Raw genomic sequence first — 19,123 nt, 5'->3', positions numbered from 1 at the left:
ATTAAAAAAAAAATTGCCTTCCAAATAGAGCCTGGAAAACTAATGAGCATATGACATCATTTAACTAGTTATAAAAAGATTACAGCTCCTCTGATCCAAGAAACAGACCCTCAAGGTTTCTGATGTTCCCTAGATGAAGGAGGTCTAGAGTTGTGCTGCTGAAGTTTGTCCTTCCCACAAAGCCCCTCGGTGCTGGCAGCAAGAGTTGCTGCTGGTTTTCCTTAGGAGCAGCACCTGTTCCCAGACAGCAAAGGGCTGTGGCTCATCTCAGCTGGGACAGGCAACTGCAGCCCGAGCTGGCCAGCCAGAAATAGTCTTCCGCTCTTGAAGTGCCTCCATCTGTGCTCAGAGAGCAGGAGCTGCTGGAGATGACCTTGTTTGCGGCTTGCACGTACCTGTGGAGACCCATGGGCCCCTCCAGGGCCAGGAGGGATGTGTCTGCTGTGGGTACAACACCCACCCCCACGACCCTCAGGCCACATCCTCTGCCCCTGGTGACCAGAGTGAGTACGTGGTCCAGGGTGGATTGTCTCCTCTAAAGCCCAGCCAGCCATGGAGCAGACAGTGTGCATGTTTGCTGTGCCACTCCAGCAAGGCAAGCAGGTTCCCCAGACTGTAGGGGGGCAGCGGGACAGCAGCATTTCAGATAAAAGCCAGCACTCGTCTTTGCATGATCCTCAGCTCTGGGTACTGTGCATCTTCCTCAATCCTGGTGGAATGCTGCTTCCTCTGTAACTTTCCCACTTCCCCACAGCAGGGCTTCTTCCCAAGGCCTTCATGTTTCAGCCTGGGACCTAGTGAAAACCATGGAAACATCATTTTATTTTTTCAGACTTAATAATTATGTTTCAGGCTAGGAATGTATTTTTAGGAGGAGAAAGAAAAGAAGTTATGTAACTCTTGATTTATTGCATTGGCTTAAAGACCTAGGGAACCTGGGATTTTCCTCTCTTGTCACAGTGCTGGGAGCATTTGCCTTTATGGCAACGGGGAGGCCAGTGAATGACTTTTCTCAAGAGCAATTCAAACTTTTTATATATCTGTTGAATGTGTTCCTCTCCATCACATCTCCGTTGACGAGTGGGGAACAGCCGCTGTTGGGAGAAGGAACCTTGGAGTGCAGACGTGCCTTGAGGTGGAGGGAGCACCTGGGAAGACAGGGAAATCATCCTTGTCCTCTCTCTGGGGCAGAGATGGTTTCAAGGCAGGAGGTAGATTTGTTCTGAATTAGAGAATTTTTTAATTGGTTACGTAGGAGTTGGGCAACTACCTTTAATATGTATATGGAGATAACTTGTAGTAACTCTGCAGAGGAATCCTGAAAGTTAGACAATGTGTTGGAGCAGAGACAGAAGTGAGTTCTGATTCTGTAAAAACAAACTTGTAGGTTAGGAATTGTGGTTGCATGCGTGTGGCTCGTTGGGAGTAATTTGCATAATGGAAACAACTTGAGAAAAGCAGCGTGGAAGTCAGGATACACTTTGTCTGCTTCATCTGAGGTTTGCTTTTATTCTTGTCCAGCAGCTACGAACCAAAGAGAGAACTTCCAGCTTTCAGAGAAGGGACATGGTGGAGGTGGGGGGGGGATACTACAAAAGAAAAATAAGTACTGGATATAATTCAGAAAAGACATGCAATCAAACCGAACAGATTGCTCAGGAAAAGATCTATTCTGTTGCTGAAATCCAAGAAAATGGGGGAAAAACAGGAAATAGTGAAATCTGTTATCAACCATCTGCTAAGCCTAGGGACTTGAGAATAATTCCCATGACAAAAATACTAGATTGTGAACTTAATTTATATTTCATAATACTTAAAGTATAGATACAAAAGTCCTATGGAGAATCTAGTATTACTAAGGGTTTAAAAGATATTTAAAATCCTACTTAAAAATCAGAGTATTAACTGGTTTGATGCCTTTTTTCTGAGATCTTCATTAATGGATCTAATAGGTCCTGCTTTGTGAGGACAAGGCAGCCTTTTCAAACTTTGAGAAGGACAGGGGAAGCAGGCAAGGAAACAGTGGTCCTCCTCTTCCAGCTCCTGTCACCCTCCCCTTTTGCTTGTTTCTCGTGAGTGTTGCCACCTGTGTGGCACTGTTACCATCCCGGGACAGGAGCTGTTTGTGCGCTCTGATGTTCAGGAGCTGCGTGCTTCCCGTTCCTGGTCCCGCTGCGTGGAGCACACCGTGTTTGACACCGTGTTTGGTCTGGCCTCCTCCCCTCTCCTTTCACATGGCACAGCCAGAGGGAACAATGTCCAAAGGAATAACAGCGGCTCGGGAGGGCTGTAAGCAAGCCATGAATTCTCCTGGACTCTGTGTGTTCGCAATGACTCCACATGTGTAAAGGTGTAAGCATTGTTTTCTGTAAGTATTTTTATAGGATGTAAATGGAGTTTAAATGCTGAAAGTTGGGATCAACATGGTCATTCAAAGGCTATGTTGTTTGTTGAATTGTCAGTAATAATGAACTCGGTGCACAGTTTGCAAATTGCCTTAAATGTGGGCTATTGGCTCGCACATCTTTTTGGAGTCTTTTCACAGTTCAGAGATAAAAGTGAGAGAAGTCTTTGGCAAAAGCATATGTTTGCATGAAAAGTATTATTGTGTAGCATGTGGAAAAGTTATGATAAATTCAATTCTTCATGGTGATATTGTACTCTCTTAGATGGATTGGTCATTTTCTGCCAAAACTTTCCAGCCTTGTTCAGGTTTCTGAAATGAAGGTGGCAGAGTCTCCTTCCTCATGATATATGTTTTTTCAGGTACAGAATACACATGAATTTTCTTTTCCAAATTTGCTGTCCAGGTAATAGGCTGTTCAGCCTGTGCACAAAGCAGAGTTGTAGTAGGTAAGATTGTAAGGGTCACAAAGCTTTACAGTCACAGGTACTTCTGAGACCTCTTAAGAAAGCAGGTGGAGTGAATTCCACTTCATGGAAGAGTGTTACCACCCATGTAGCTCACTGACCCTTAAAAATGAACTTTGCTGCTTCTGCTGACAGACTTGCTGTAGAAAGAGGCTGTAAGTAGCAGTAAGGCACGGGGAGATGTTTGTGGTGTCCTGGAGTCCACTGCTCTGCCTCATCTCATACTCTGTTCTAAATAACCCTGTATTTTCACCCACATTGCTGCAGAGCTCTTTTGCTGATCTTCTCAACAGTCAGTCTCCTCCTTTCTTCCACTGCTTGCACATTTCCACCTCGCCCTTCTCCTTGTAATCCTCTGTTTAAAACCACTCATTACACCTCAGATGCCTGAAGTAAATATAATTGTGCTGCCGGTCCTGGTCCCTTTGTGTTCGGGCTGGGACCTTCCCTTCCTCTGCAGTTTGTATTTGTAGCAAGGTGTTTGCAGAGGTGAGGTGGGGTTCAGGTGTCCTTCATCTCAGTTCAGGTGCAGCTGTTCACAGGAAGAATAAGCATCAGTGCAAAGGGAGGGAGGAGAGTGAACTTTGCTTAGCCCTCATCTGCAGCTTGCTCAGTGCAGCTAAAATGGAGAGAATGCTGCTGCCAAGTACTGCAAACCACTCCCAAGTGCATGCAAACATTGCTTTTAGGTGGGTTTGAGTGGATTTTCCCTCTGCTGGAAAAAGCACCACCTCTGGCTCCAAGGTTAATTCAAAGTCTGTATGCTAAAACATGGAAATACTGGTTCTCAAAGGATCAATTGTAGGAAATATGAATACTGTCCAAACAGTGTTCTCCCTTCACTTCGCTTTTTTCAGAAACATCCATGGCTTTTTTCTTAAAACACGGATTCTTTTGGCCTGAAACACACCCATGTTATAAAATGTTAATGCTTAGTTTTAAGCAAAGTAAATAGAGAAATTTTTTTGTATCAATGAAAGGAGAGTTGTTTGGCAACTTTAGTTGTAGCTGTTGTTCCACTGGTGTTGCTTTGCTGCAAAGTTTAATGCAAAAAGGGTGGCAGGAATAGTTAGTATATTATGTTTAACATTTTATGGTGTTTTGCAGTTGTAACTGTGGAACCTGTAGTCAGTCTGAGCACATATCAGATGTTAGTTTCATGAGATTTTGGGGGGTTTTGTTCTTTCTTTTGAATTCTTTCAACTGTATCATCTGCTATCCATAGCAGGGCAGGTGCCTGGACAGGGGTGTCAGTAAGGGTAACTCAGTAATTCAATAATCTTATGGAGAGCTGTGTACCAGCACTGTACAGTTCAGATGCAGGGGGCCTCCATGAAGCTCCTGCCTCTTAGCCAGTTGTACTGCAGTCTGCATCTTTATGGCATTCAGCTTCTGGCTCCCAGCAGTGACAGCCTGTGCCTTCAATGGTGAAGTAAACTTTGCAGATAATTTATTTGGTGACATTCTTGTATATGGTGTTTGTATATATATATATATATATATATATATACACACACACATATATATATAATTTTTAAAATTCTTGGATGTAGTTCACGTGTAAGCTTTGTCACACTGCAAGTGCTTACCTTTCTTCATGCTCTTAAATGCCAGCTACCATGTCCTTGAATGTGGAAGAGAGGGAATAAAACATCATCTCTGCCACTTCAGCCCACTGCCCAGATGTACAGTTATTACAGTTCCTCTTTGCATACTGTAAATTATAATTAGTGCTTAACTATTCCCTAGCTTCAGCCAACACTTTATGCTTTAAAGAAACCTGTATCCTGAAGCAATTTCAGGTTTCAGTTTCTGCTTTTGGTTTTTGTAGTGCTTTTGTTTGTTTGTTTTCATTCTCAGACTCTGAACCAGAAAACGTTTCAGTATGAAAGGGGGAATATAACTGAAATTTGAGGTAAAAATCTACTCCCTTGATCGTAGGTTTTGTGGAGAGGAAAGGAGAGGGTGACATATGTTCAATTTGCTAATAATTAATATATTTAAGCTTCTTTTTGCCCAACTGCAAAAAATTGCCCTTTTTGAGGATAAAATTTCTGTCAGGAGTGCCTGTGCCTCCTGGCAGTGTTTGGTCATTGCTCATGTTCTTGCTCTGGCTTTGTGGCTGGGAATTGGTTTAAGGGAAGGACTTAATTGTGGTGCAGCCCAGTAGCTGCTCTGGGATGCTGTGTCAGTCATGAGGTGGATTTCTGGCCCTCCTTGATTTTGTTAGAAATTTTATCATGGCTCTTGGTGAGACTCAGGTCTTTAAGGCCATGAAGCCAACACTTTCCTGCCTGTCCAGCTACTGGATTATGTCATCTGAGGTTATACACTTATTTACACCACTCACCTCAGTGATGCCATGGCTGGACCACTCTCCCGGAAGCAGTGGTTCGTCCCATAGCAGAGAGCAGCTGCAGAGGCAGAGGTTTGGGTTTGATTGTGCTGACAGTCCTTGTAAAAAGTAAAATCTTCCATGTTCAAATTGAATATTCAATTTGGTTATAATCAATAGCTTTTTAATTCCAAGGCTCGGAAACCAGTGTACCCTAAGTAGAGGCAGAGCAAATTCACATCACCATAAACCAGAAATGGAAATGTCCCTGGAGATTTTATTGAAAAGAGCTCAAGATTTATCTGTCAATTACTTTAGCTGATGAATAGAAATAAGAATCCTTGCAGAAGATTTCTAATATTGTTGTACAATGGATGGCTTGGGATACTTTTCCTAGTCTTAACTATACCAGTGGCTTATCCCATCTCAAAGGACTGATAAGGAGTGATTACAGAAAGAAGTCATGTCCATTTGACATAGGGGAATGTTGGTACTTAGGAATTCAGAAATGCTTCACAGAGGGAGAGAGGGAAACAGTTCTGTCACATTGTTTGACTTTCTGGTCTTGCTTTGTGTTTCCCCAGGAATATATTGGTAGGTTGACTTTTGTTGTTGTGCCATCTTCCTTGAAATGGCCAGCATGGGACCCTTTCTGGGTATGCTTAAATGCTGATTTTTTTTTTTTTTTTAAAGCATACCTTTAAGGGTATGCTTTATACCATTTAAGCATACCTTTGTGAGTATGCTTAAATGTTTATTTTTTTTTAACTTCTCTTTTATCAAGTATTATTTAGTTAATATCTGGTGAGGTGGGAGTATGTCACTGTCAGGGTATCTGATAGCTCTCACATACCTTAGGAAGATAAATTCTGGTGGATGTGTAGGTTTTTGTGTCAGTAGAAGTTCCTTGTGACATTTCATTGCTATCTCTCTGATATCTCGGTGGTCTGTTTCAAGATAGAGGTTAGAGAGAGAAAAAAGGAGAAAACAGACTCCATATTTTATACCCACTTAATCAGATCATTATTTATGCAGTAAGAAGGCAGCATTAAATTTATAAGTAGCAGAGAATTGAGTTGATTTAAGGGCTTGTGTCCAGTATTAATCTTCAAGAAAACCAATACCAGAAAGGAAATATTGCTGCGTCCCACCCATCTTCATAATTACTTCCTTTAATATTTTATATTTTCCCAATTCCAAGACCTAGAAGTAAAATGGTGCTATGCAGTAAAAACAACCAACCAACAAAGTATGTTACTGCATCGCATATATATGTACATACTCATGTTTGTTGTTATAATAAGGGTTTTAATTATATAAATTTGTACTTATGAAGTCTGGCCATGATTACTGAACCCAAGACACCAAGGCAAAGCAGCCTTTGTTGTGCATGTGACAGCTTGGTTATGTAGAACCAACTTCCAAGGCCCTGTGGCCTCTAGTGCCAAGGCACCCTTATGGTATTCCATCCAGCTTGGTGTCCTCAGCTTCTGGACTGGCCTTTTAACTTGCTATAAGCTGCACCAGGCTTGAGGTGACTTTCATTTGTGATTAGAGATGATGCTAAAAAACGTTGGCTCCCTCACTGAATACACAAGTCACTTGGAAAATTTGGCTCACCAGCCTCATTTGTGCTCTGACTTCCCAGTGCTACTGGGTATTCCTAGAGCTCATGGGGAGCAGTGCTCCTGTGTTACCGTGGCTGCCTGCAGAGTTGTTGTGTTAGAGCCAAAACTGGTTTGTCTGGCTTTATGAACCTTCAACTCCCACTTTGTAGTAAGTGACTTTGCAGAATTTTGACCTTGATTTGTGTCAAAAAGCTAAGCTGCTAGTCTTCATTCCCAAAAATGTCTCTTGACTATCCAAGGTAGATTTTTTGACATGCATGTGTAGTGTCTCTGCATTCATCCTTTAAAAACAGGAATGGTGAAGAACTGGCACTATGTTGAATGTTGCGTATTTATTCAGATATTGCATAACTGCTTTCTGCATGGCTGCCTGAAAAGCAATGCCCACCACGCTGACTAGGTGTTAGTCTTGGATGTTACTCTGTGAATTGAGGAAATGTTTAGAAAGAGGTAAAAATCATGGTGGGATAGGAGTTGTCTTTCTTGTTTTAACAAAACTGGTATCTCTTCTAAGCATATCTTTTGATACTTACATTTTTTATAAATTTTGAACATCTTGTCTGGAAATTATCCTGTTCATTATATTTTTTTTGAAGTAAAATACTGGCATAATTTACTGAAACCAATCTCTGTTCCATCAGTCTAGGATTTGCTAGTGCAGGGTATTTTTGCTGGCTCCAGCTTCGAAGAGTTTACTTAAGTATTGAGCTGTTAGTACAAACCCAACAGGTGCTGCCTCTGAATTATGGATGATTACACAGTCACTTTAGTCTGAATAAAGGTATGGGATAAACTGGGTTGGGTTATACACAGGAGTCAGCTTCAGCAGACAACCACAAATGCCAAAAATAGTATTTTTACTTTAGTGCAGGCATTGCATATATAATTTCTTACTGAGTTGGGAGGAGATAAAACAAGCTCTAAGTTTTGTATTTAGATGAAAAAAAAAATCTAGAAGAAACATGGGAAAGTGTACTGAAAAATATATGAACATATAATATGAATATATGCAGTAAATTCAAAGTCCATTATGACATACTTGAGCAAAAAAGATAAGTAAATTAATACAACATTTATTTCACCAAAGCCAAGATTATCAAGATGTCATTGCTGATAAATGAGAATAAAACTCAAAGGCACGTTTCAGCCTCAAATGCACTTAGCTTTGAAATAGCCTAATGTGCCAGTTCTGTTCTTAAAGGAAAAAAGTTTACATACCTGACATCTGAGCCCTTTAAATCCTACCCGAAGATGTGTTTAGCATGCAGAAGAGTGGAAGAAAATGTCTGAATCTTGAGAGAAAAGCTTGAGGAAATAAGGAAGGGAATACAAACTAAGGCAGTCACAAGAGAAAAACTCTTGAAGTGAAAGCTTAGAAGTGAAAAGTATATGTAACTCCTCTGGTTTCCTTAACATATTGAAGTTTAATGCTTCAATTATCCTGTAACACTGCAGAAGGGGCAGTTCAAGCAGAGGTAATTAACAGATACTGACTAAAAACTGAGGAAAAGTCTTAAAAGCTTTTATGTATTCATCCCTAGCCATAATAGGGAGATGGAAAGAGAATGAAGAATTGTTTGCAATTTGTAAAGTCTCCTCAAATAGTTGGAATAATAGCTATAAAAGCAAGTAAACATCCAGTGAAGGGAAGGGCTTTTTTGCCTGTTCCAATTCATGGATGAATTTGCAGCAGAGCTTGCACAGCACTGCAGGCAGTGCTCATAACTCTTGAATGGGGCATTCAATTCCTGTCTCAGTTGAGCACATTCAACTTCTAGCAGTTGCAGATTCTGTGTATCAAGATAACATCCTTTTCAATTCTTGCACAAATTTCAGGGAGTACGCACAGGGCCAACAAGTGATATCTCTCTCCTGGGGAGCCAGTAAAGTCCCATTTGTGCACATTGTGATGGGCTCGCTTGGAATGTTTCCAAATATGTTTAATCCAAAGTAAAATGGAGTTTTGCCATAGACTGTCATGAACTTTTGCAGATTTTGTGTTTAACGTCCTTCCAGATCTGTGAATCTCACTGTTAGGGAAGAGAGAGGAAAAAAAAAATGAAGACCATACAAATTTCATGAAGTATGAATTGTATAAAGGATAAATGATTATAAGCATATGGTACCTTTCCATGAACAGACTTGCATACGCATAAAACTTTCTTTAGAAGTAGCCTTGGAAGCATGTAGAGCTTCCAAAATATCATTCCAACCATTAAATTAGACTTTCTCATTTTCTTCCCCCTCCCACCATGTTATGGTAAAATGATAAGAGATAGGAATAAGTATACTCCTTAATTTTTTTCTTCTTATCGTTTCCCTCTCTTCTCCCAAGAGATTTCAGGGAATCATTGTTAAACATTGTTGTACCCATTTTGGCTCCATGATGCGTAAAGTGTGGGGAGATTGCCTTCAGCTGAAATACAAAAGGCTGGAAGACTATTAGAAAATATAGGAAAAGAAAAACTATATCAATGGTAGTATGCTAAGGTGCTGATCACACAACTCAACAATGATTTAGTCTTACTAGGAAAAGCAAGAGCAAATTATTATTATTACTCTTTTACTCTATTTTTCTTGCAGTGGGTATCTATATGACCTCTCCTGCATTTCATATACATCCCTTGCAGAGAATTCAGGAGGTTTGTGGTGGGGGAGGATCATTATTTTTCATGCATGTCATTTGTCCTCTGCTCTGTTAGCTCCCCTCTGCGGGCTGGCAGTGAACTAAAACAGAACTCTAGAGCGGCTCAGAATTGTCTTTCTGTAGCTAATCTGAGACAGTTTTGAAGTTGGCCCTAACAGGATTGGAGTTAGCAACAAGCAGCAGCTGAAAATGTCATACTTTGGCTCTGCTGCTGGACTAAGTCTCACTATTGCCCTTTGTTGTTCTCACAGAGCATTTTATTTTTAGGTGGCATTGTTTATGAAGACATAGAGAAGAGAGGTGAGAGAGAGCGGGAAAGGAGGGCTGTTGGGCTTTCAACATTAATGTACAGAAGTAAACTGGTGAGGTGTTGGATCCTTCGAGTCATCCTTGGAGATCTGGACATGTGGGTGAATGTTAAGATCAAGTGTGGGCAGTAAGTTAACATCAAGGTGTCAGCAGTTTACAACAAGGTTTTCCATTTACTAATTTCTCTGCGTAACATGTCCTTGTGCAGGTGATGGATATTCACGTGCTCTGTTGCAGGAAAATGTTCTTCTGATGGACTCACAGCATGGGGGGAGGATGATGCAAAGTAAAAGGAGGGCTTGAGACAGGTAAATATGCCAGACGGAATTTTAGATGGGCTCCATCACGTTACCTTCCAGGAACAATGTGTGGGATGCAGGAGTGTTTTAAGCTACAAGCTCATTAGGACTAAAAAAGTGACATGCATTTGAAACAGCTGGGTAGACAGTAATTTAGAAGGTGAAGTTCAGTAACAGTTTGACAGGTCGTGCTTTGGTGTCACCTATCAATCTGACAATTTAGTTACAAAATATTTTTTGTGGTCTGTCCAAAATATCTCTGTGTGGTAGAGCATTAGGTAAGATTGTTTCTGGGATTCTTTGAATAAGGAAATTGCAAAAAAGTGGGAATGAAGGACATAGCTTCAGGTAGTAGTGATTGTTTTACCTGTGTGAATTTCTTGAAAGACTTGAAGATTGTAGAGCACAGAAGTACTGGATATAATCTTTCTGTGCTGTCATTAATAGCCAGAGCACCCCAGAGCACTCTCAAGTTTAGAGTGGTTGACTGGGACAGGTTTGCCATATTCTCCCCCACATCTCCCCATCTGCTTAGCATAATCAGAAGAGAATAATTTTGCCACTTGTTCACTTAAATTATTTACATTTTGCTCCATTTGAGAGAGGAATTTCAGCTTTGGAGTGTGGTTGTGTCTAGTAGTGTTGTGGGTATAAAGGGAAGCTGTGGCAGAAATTCTCTTACAGGAGGAGTCACCTGGAAGCAGCACCCAGTCCCTTTTTTCCCTGCCAGTCTTCAGACTTATTGGAAGCCTATGCATGCCTAGGGTAAAAGGGTGCAGAAATAATGGGAAAGATTTGCAGGATTATCTTAACTACATTTCTGTCAACTAGACAACGTTTCTTACAATACAATCTTAAATCCTTTCTTCATTAAAATTTTAAACCACTCAGCTCCGGAGGAAAATGCTTTGGTTCCTTTTTTCCTTAAAAAATAATGTGCATGTGTCTACTGAAATTGCACTGTTATATTTAAAAATACTTTAACAGGCTGCTTTCTAATGAGCAGGTTTTTTCTGATAGAGCACTTTTTCTAGAGCAGTGGAACAGCTCATAAATAGTTAATTGGAGCCATGGCTGTACTTGTGCACTTGAGTAACAGCCTTGGTGGGGAACTTCTCAGTCGTGCAGACAGGCCACTGCAGCCTTATCAGCAACAGGACCAATATGTCAAATTTTCAACAGGAATAGGAGATACCAACAAAATTTGCCATCTACTTCTAATTAAGTATAGAGTTGAAATTCATTTGCTTAAGACAACAGTATCCAAAGTAATTGTATTTTTTTTCTGTAACCTTCTTTTTTTCAAGGCATAATGCCCATTAGAATAAATTTGGAATAAGTTAAAATGTTGAATCCTTTTCTTTTTATATAAGGTTCTGGTTTTCTTCTGTATCATCTGGATTTCCATTGTCCAGTTTATCCCTGTCATCTCTTTCCAATGCTCTTTCACAGCATTGGAATTTAAATATGTATATCATGTTTTGTTAATAAAATATCAGTGAATTGAATTACTCTCTATTCTTAATGAAAGCTCTTCAGGTTTAATGAGCAAAGAAATAATGTAAAATATAATAACCCAAGCCTTAATATTTACTTGATCACAAGTCAAGCCTTCTATATAATTTATTAAAGTAGCATAATGTCCTTACATTTGAGGTCAAGATTTTGCAGGCTTAGCAGAGATTTTTATGCATAATGGAAAGATGAAACTTTAAAAATATTATTTCAGCAGTTTCATAATTTAGGATTGTGACCTCATGCTCTAAGAATAATTATGGTGCATCACGATCAGCAGTTTATCAATATTCATTCATGGACTTAGACTCTCTTCATATCATAGTTTGTTGGGTGGTTTTTTCTTTCCATGCAACCATAGTAACTTCAAAATAGATGCTAAATGCCTTAAGGAGCATGGGCCAGTTGCATTATTTGTGGGTTGTGCTTTAAGCAGTATCTACAATATTCATGAAAGCCAGTGTTATTCAGTTCTTTCCCTGAATTTTTGTGCAGTTGTTATACCTTCTGCTGCCAGGTGGGACCAGTGTTTCTAAGGACAGTGATGCTTTCACTGTGGCCACTGTGAATTTGAATTTGTTGGAGCGGCATGTGCAATTCCTGCAAGAATTGGAGGCACTGGGGAGGTTGCCATTAGTTTAAGCTGAAACTGTAATGGCAGTAAAGGCATAAGAACAGATATGAAGGTCTGTGGCTATAAATTCAGTGGTGTTGCATCCGTTCATAGTCAAGATGGTCAAATGCTGAGAACTGGCTGCAAGGAAAACCCAAATCAATGAAGTGAACACTTCACCAGTTTATTAAAATTTCTATCTAGCATCTTTAATGAAGCATTAAATGAAGTTCTCTGACCTACCCAGCCAAGACCAGAGGCAGCAAAACAGCACAAGTTCTTCTGACTGTCCTGTAAATACTACAGGGAAGAGCAGTAGGCACTTGTGGTTCTTCTGGTCAGAGAGCACCACCTGGCCTGACAAAGGCATGACTGTTTGCAGGCATCAAGGACAAGCAGATGATTCCTCAGGAGTTCAAGCATGCAGAGATTCAATTCTATAATAAGAGTTGATCTCATGCCTTGGAAAATGGTGTATTCATTCACTTCTTTCAGGAAAAAGAAACTTCTACCTTTGCTGGAATAATGGTCATCTGACTGGAGGTTTAGCTTTGTTGAGGAACAGTTAATGCTCTTTCAGCCAAGGAAATCTCAGAAAAGCTGAGAATAAAGGCCTCTATATTTTCTTTGTCAAGTAAACCAAAGCCTGTAATACCATTAATCTCAAGGGTTTCTTCAGGCTTCAGCAAAACTCAGCTGTTTGGGCAACCTCTTGAGTTGACAGCTCTGGTGTACGCTTTCAGTTGAGGCAAAACATCACAGCTTTCCTCCTTGAGAAGGCACAAGGCTTCATCCCTGCCCTGATCCACCTTGATATCATGTAGGCAGGGCTGCTTCTTGACTTGTTTGGGGACTGTGCTAGGGGAAACTGCACCCTGTCTCACAGGGTTGGGGGAATTTCCAATTTTTTGTATCAAGTCCAAGGCTGAGCAGCCAGTAACCTGCAGGTTGCTGCTCTCTGCCAGCCACTGCAGTTGGTTCCTGAAGGGCTGAGAGCAGGAGGGACTGACTCCCCACGTTATTCTGCCAAGCAGCTTGGCCTGAGCACTTGTGTGGGGCAAACTTTGGGTGCTGCTTCAGTCTTGCTCGACTGGGAGACGTTCGTGGGCTTGACATTTGTAGGCAATTTGTGCTGCTCCTGCAGCAAGTTGCCTGAGCACTGCTGCACTTGACAGCAGTCACCAGTGAGGGTAACAAAAGGCAGAGCAGCATTTGTGAGATTAAAGCAGTGTTTCTGGAATGAAAGAAGCCTTGAACTTCAAACAAGTGCTTGGTATGCATTTACTTTTACTAAAATTCCTCTGTACGACTGTAAAATTTGGATAACAGCCTTGCTTTTCTCAAGCATTAGTGAGTTCCTCTTGGACTGTCTTTGGGTCCTTGCTGGTGTAAAAAGCCTGGAAAAGCTTTTGGCAAGTTCTTGCAAGTGTGTTAAGCAGCTTAGAAATACTGTTTTTGTAGATACAGGAGCACAGATACAGATTTTCAAGGGAAGGTATGGACAGTGTTGCCTGAAGCTGCTTTGTTTGGGCTCATTAAAATTAGGATGGCTCTGATGAAAGTCCAGGAAATATTGCAAGGATGTCTTCAAGGAAAGTCCACATTTGGAGTCTAAAACCACAAAAAAGGTGACAGCGCTCTCCAGTGTGGTCAAGCTTTTTGCAAATTCAATAACTAGACATCTAGAGACAAGTGCAAAACTGGAACACTTTATCTGGGGAAAACAAACAAGAATAGGTGAATCAGATGAGTATCTGATAACTGATAACATGCTGCAAAAAGTTCCTGGTTTACAGTAGTAAGTCCAGCAGACCCCTAGACAGAGCCTAAGGAGATCTTTATGTAACTGAGCTGTTTGTTCCCACCTAATGATTTTTGGATGTCAGCCAACTCCAACTAAATTTGACAGTGGGTAGCTATTACAGCTATTCCATTTTAGCTGTTATCTCTTACCAGTTCCATTAAAAGAAGTGACTGGAAGGAGGAAAGGCACCCAATTAGTGCCCCCAGTAGAGGAAAGGGGCTAGTTAGCATTTTTCTCCTCTTAAATGTTGCAAGCAGGAAGGAGACCCAGGAAACAAGATTTCATTATTCTTGCTCCTGAATGACAATAATTTTTTTTTAATTGCAAAGCATTTTCATATACTTTAGAGCTCTACTCTTTATTTGGTGTATGTTCTTTAGGAACGTGAAAAGTAAACATAGAAGTAGGAAGCTCTAGATTTCTTATATCTTTGTGACAACAGTGGGCTCCCATGCCAGGAGCTGCATGGGGTGAAGTGGTCTGAAGCCTGAAGGTGTGCAGATGGGGACTTCTTGGATCCTCCATCTGTGTGATAAAACTGAGTTAACACTCTTGTTGCTGCAACGTTTGAAACCATGGGTGCTCAAAGCTTACTCTTTGTTGAGTCATCTTCTTTCTTCCCCAAATGCTTATTCTGCATATTGCACACCTGTTTTTAACAGAAATAATTTTGGTGGCTACAGGAGGCAGGGTGGGGTGGGGAGGAGGGAAAGCAGATTGTTTTAGAATAGGCAGAAATTCAAAGCCAGGTTAAATGGGGTTTGAGCATCATGGTCAAGTGGAAAGTGCCCTTGCCCGTGGCAGGAGGTTGGCACTAGATGAGTCCCAAGGTCCCTTCCAGCGCAGTCCAGTCAGTGATTTGATGATACTGCTTAATGAAGCAAAGAATGTGTCACCAGGTTCATTGGTTTTAATTGGCTCTGTGTGGGACCCATTGTGTCAGTGAGTAATATTTGTAGTATAACAATGAATGCAAATATTGCAGTCCTTGCTAAAGGAAATTGGAAGTCTGTGCCAACAAGCAGGCTGCATAAGTGAGTTCTAGGGGATGATGGATTAGCAAGTAATAATGTTTGCTCACTCTGCTATACACCTTGATTTCTGTATAACTTGTATAAATTTATGCACAAGCACTTTGTTATGCATTCTCATAAACTCTGTTTGCCTCTACAGTAGTGTGCTTTTGTGCATAAACAGTTAAACATCCTTTTCCTGACATAGGAGGGTGGTATTTTTAATTACTGTACCAGCTCTTATTCCCACTGAAGTTAAATGCAAGCTACCTTCAAAAATCAAGGCCTGCTATACATTGTAAGAGAGTTCTGGCAGGATGTAGCAGAGGATTTAGGAGATGAGCTGGGGCTCTGTTACTTGTTGAACATAACTCTCCCGGTGTGTGCTTTGCTTAGTGCTCCCATTTTCCTTTAGTCTTTGCTCTCTGGGTTTCAGCTACTCAGCCGGAGAGTGGTAGGTACAGTCCTGTGTATCATTAGTATGTGAGCAGTAGAGTGAATTTCAGCTGAATAAAAATGAATTCTTTAACTTGCAATTGTGAACATTTCTAGTTTGCCTTGACAATCCTGTCAAGACAAATTTGAACTGTGTCAGCAATTGTGATTTCTTGTGGGAGAATTACCAAAAGCCTTTGCTCTAGGTATCAGTCAGTGATTGCAGCCCTCATCAGCTATTTGACCAAAATTTTCCATGGCACTCAGCAGGCTATTACTTGTCACTCTGACATATAATGGAGGAGTAGTTTAATTGATTTAAAAATTAAAATTTATGGTTACTTAATACAGTATAGCTGTATTACATGTCAGCGGTTATACTTGCTGTGAAAATAGAGAAAGGGTAGTTGAAAGGACTTGGGGTTTGGAATATTTTTAAAACACATGCCACTGATTTTACCTTCTACTTCGACAAGCTATCAATGGAGTTTTTATTTAGTTAATAGGAGCAGAGGTTTTCTATTATGCAATTATTGCTGATTTTAAAAGGAATTCTGGAATGCTAACTGTGCATCTAGTTTCTAAAACTGTTTCTTCCAAGATTTAATAGTACTTCTGCTCGAAATTCTTTGCTTTTGTGCCGAACTTTGAATAACTGTATTTTGGATCCGATGCTGTTCTATCACCTAAACCGTTCCTCTGTCATGGTTTCCAGGTGCCCAAAACAGGCATAACTATACATAAATCCAAGAATTATGTGAAATTGAAAATTGTAAGTCACTCTGAAGGCTGTACAGCATCAGTGTGGTCTGTGCATTTGCACACATGCAGGTTATATATATGCTGGAGTATGGGATCCGATGCTCTGGCAATACTGTCTTCCTAACTGCTCTCATGGGTGCAAATATGCCATGACTTTCTAACTGGTGATGATGAGTTTAAACACTCTTTTTCTCTCTGTCCATTTCAAGATAAGCCCTTTTTCAAGCAAATGAAGAGAGGAAGGCACTACAAAGACAAGTGACTTGCAACTCTCTTCTCTTCACCCTGCCCATTGTCAACTTACCTGACTTTCTAAATTAGGAAGAAGTATGGAAAGAATATCTGCATTCCTTCTACAGGAGTAGGATGGGAAATTGGGCAGTTGAATACTCATTTATGTACCTCTCTTTTGGCTCACGCTGCCTGACCCTCCACATAAATGACATGCAAGTGAAAACAGAGGAACTTGAAGTGTGCAAGTAAATGTGGCAGTCGACAATATCACCACCAACAGGAGTGAACTTACCTTGGGGTAAATACCAGAGTAAGGATCTCTGCAAATTGTCACTGTAAGTGGAGGTGGGACAAGTGGGAAGTGATGTCCCTGTCTGAACTGGAGCTGCTGCTTGCTGTGTGCTCTGCTAATCATCACAGTTTTTAAAAGCATATACGAAGCCCAAGAAGGCTGTTTCACCTGTGACAAAATTCACAGGTTGGACTGGGATCATGATTGCTGGAGGGGATCCAATTGCAAACTGTTGGTAAGCATCCTGAGAGCCAGAGAGACTGGGAAGGAAAGTGATTCTTTAAGCAAGACAGGAAAGACAGGATTAGTAAAGATAAATGTGGAAACTCTACCTTCTAGTTTTACGAAGATGTTTGGTTTGGGCCATGAGACCAGGACAGTGGAAAATACAAATTTACAGACTACCTCCATATCTGTATACCTAGACCTGCAAGAGTCATCCTATTTCATGTATCAAGTCATAGTGACATGCATTAAAACACAATTAACAGGTTGAATTTCCTAAAAATGGAAAAATGTTAATGAAAAGGAAGCCATCATTATTTCAAATAGTGGTTTTAGAAGTTGACAGATGTCTCAAAATAATGTGACTATTAGTCTTTTAAGATACCTGTTAATCAGAGATGGTGGTAAAGTTGGTGATTGGTACTCACTGTATCATCTGAAGCCAGTGCCAAGATGGAAACTTTCAGTAAAATATAAATACCTGTGCCTAATCTTATTAAGGATTATTACTTTTTGATTAGTGAGATCATTTTAGGGGGATTATTTATTTTTTCCAATCTTACTTTTACAAATGTGCACAGAACTCCCAGCATCTTGCAAGATACTCAAGTCTGTTATTGTCAGGAATTTCTCTGATAGACTCATGGGCTGGAGTCTTAGCACTGAGTTCTGTGTTGGTGCTTCATACTAAATGATACTGTGAGCTGCCTGTTGCTTTTCTTTCTCCCCTATGTCCTGTTTGTGAAGTTTAGATTGGTGTGCAGACCTTCCTACTTCTCTTTTCTATTCCTGTGTGCTATTTTAATGTAGCAGACACTAGTGCTGTAATTCCAAAATACTTTCAACATCCACCCTAATTTTGTCTTGGTGGATGTGGGGGAGGGGGGCATAAGGGTGTTAAAAGACCAAAACCACCACTCAATTTTCCTCTTAGATATTTTCAGATCAAGCAGTAATTATACATGTTGCCTTCCTAAGCCTGTGGGATTGCTCTTACAAGTAAAGGTCTGCCATACTGGGGCTATTATGTGACAAGTTGGAAAATAGCCTTTGTTCCCATGGTAACCTTTTTTTTTTTGTGCTTTGGTGCAGTTTTTCCCTATGGTTTCATGGTTGCTCTGGAGGTTTTTCTATTGTGGTATTTTAATCCCCAGTAGACAGTGGATGGCAGTTCAATTGACTTTTTGCTATTATGAAATAATTTAATTTTGAAAAAAAATTATTTGATTATGGAACTCTTGTAAACTTTTTATGTTGTGGTTAGGGTATTAATGGTGTGGTAGCATTCTCTGTAAGCATGTCATGCACTCAGAAGTCAAAGCAAACAGTTGGTAATAGGAAAGTACGTCCAACTGGACCAAACTGCTTTTGTTGTAAACTAATATTTTTAATACGGTTATTCTTTTAGGATTTTAGGGCCAAGCTGTTGCCAGATGTATCAGGTAGATTTTTGTCTGCAACAGAATGACATTTCTTAAGGTCATTAACAGTCAATACTCTGGTCATCAATGTCATTTCAGGTTGATGTAATAAGCGTTTCATAAAATACACTTTCAAGCAAAAGAAGATATTTTTAGGAGTTGCTTGTTTAGACTCTGGGGGAAGAGCTTCAATTGAAGTTGAGAGCCTACTTTTAAAAGAAGGCTTTTTAAAGAGATGCTTCTATTACTGGTAGCATCTCCCTGCATTTGCCTTCTTTGTGCATTTTTCTCCCTTGCTCATTCAGTTTTCTTTGTCTCTGAAGCCTTCAGTAGCACAGCAATGTACTTGTGCAGTCTTGTCTTGACTGAAATTCCTCATCGTTATGATTTCCCACTGGTGCCCCCATCAGCAAATGAGGCTTACTCGAATCATGGCATTTTATGCAGCTTTAAAATGCTTCTGACTGAGAAGGCAGCAGAGCCTCACCAGGTAAACACTACTGTGCCCTGGTAGGAGAGTTGCCAGGGTGCATAATGGCTTGCATAGCTTTCAGTAGAGGAAAATGAACTGCTATGAAAAATTGGATCTTCCAAGCTGTGTGTCTTCTCCTAGTTAGGGCAGGTGAGCAGTTGCAGGAAGAGAAAGAGTTAAATGTACTCCCTGCCCACCTCAAGCAGACTTTCAATAATTAACCAGATAATTTTCCAGATAAACTGTTC

The 19,123-nt window shown here is 40.5% G+C and overlaps 1 protein-coding gene across 13 annotated transcripts in view; it reads left to right on the top strand.

The window, feature by feature from the left end:
• Positions 1–19,123, top strand: part of NR3C2 (nuclear receptor subfamily 3 group C member 2) — a 189,199-nt gene that overhangs the window by 84,762 nt on the left and 85,314 nt on the right. Inside the window, exon 1 of one of the 13 annotated variants that reach the window (XM_068187821.1) lies at positions 9,871–9,917. The exons of 11 other annotated variants lie outside the window; for them this stretch is intronic. In XM_068187821.1, coding sequence (XP_068043922.1) covers positions 9,886–9,917 — 32 coding nt within the window. In that variant the 5' untranslated portion in view covers positions 9,871–9,885. Of the gene's footprint in view, positions 1–9,870; positions 9,918–16,699; positions 16,801–19,123 lie in introns of those variants that run through there. One more of the 13 variants, XM_068187822.1, reaches the window with a different exon arrangement.

This window comes from Anomalospiza imberbis, chromosome 4, assembly GCF_031753505.1.
Source record: "Anomalospiza imberbis isolate Cuckoo-Finch-1a 21T00152 chromosome 4, ASM3175350v1, whole genome shotgun sequence".
Classification (NCBI taxonomy): domain Eukaryota; kingdom Metazoa; phylum Chordata; class Aves; order Passeriformes; family Viduidae; genus Anomalospiza; species Anomalospiza imberbis.
The sequence above is the reverse complement of the archived record's forward strand: the minus strand, read 5'-3'. Positions and strand labels throughout refer to the sequence as shown.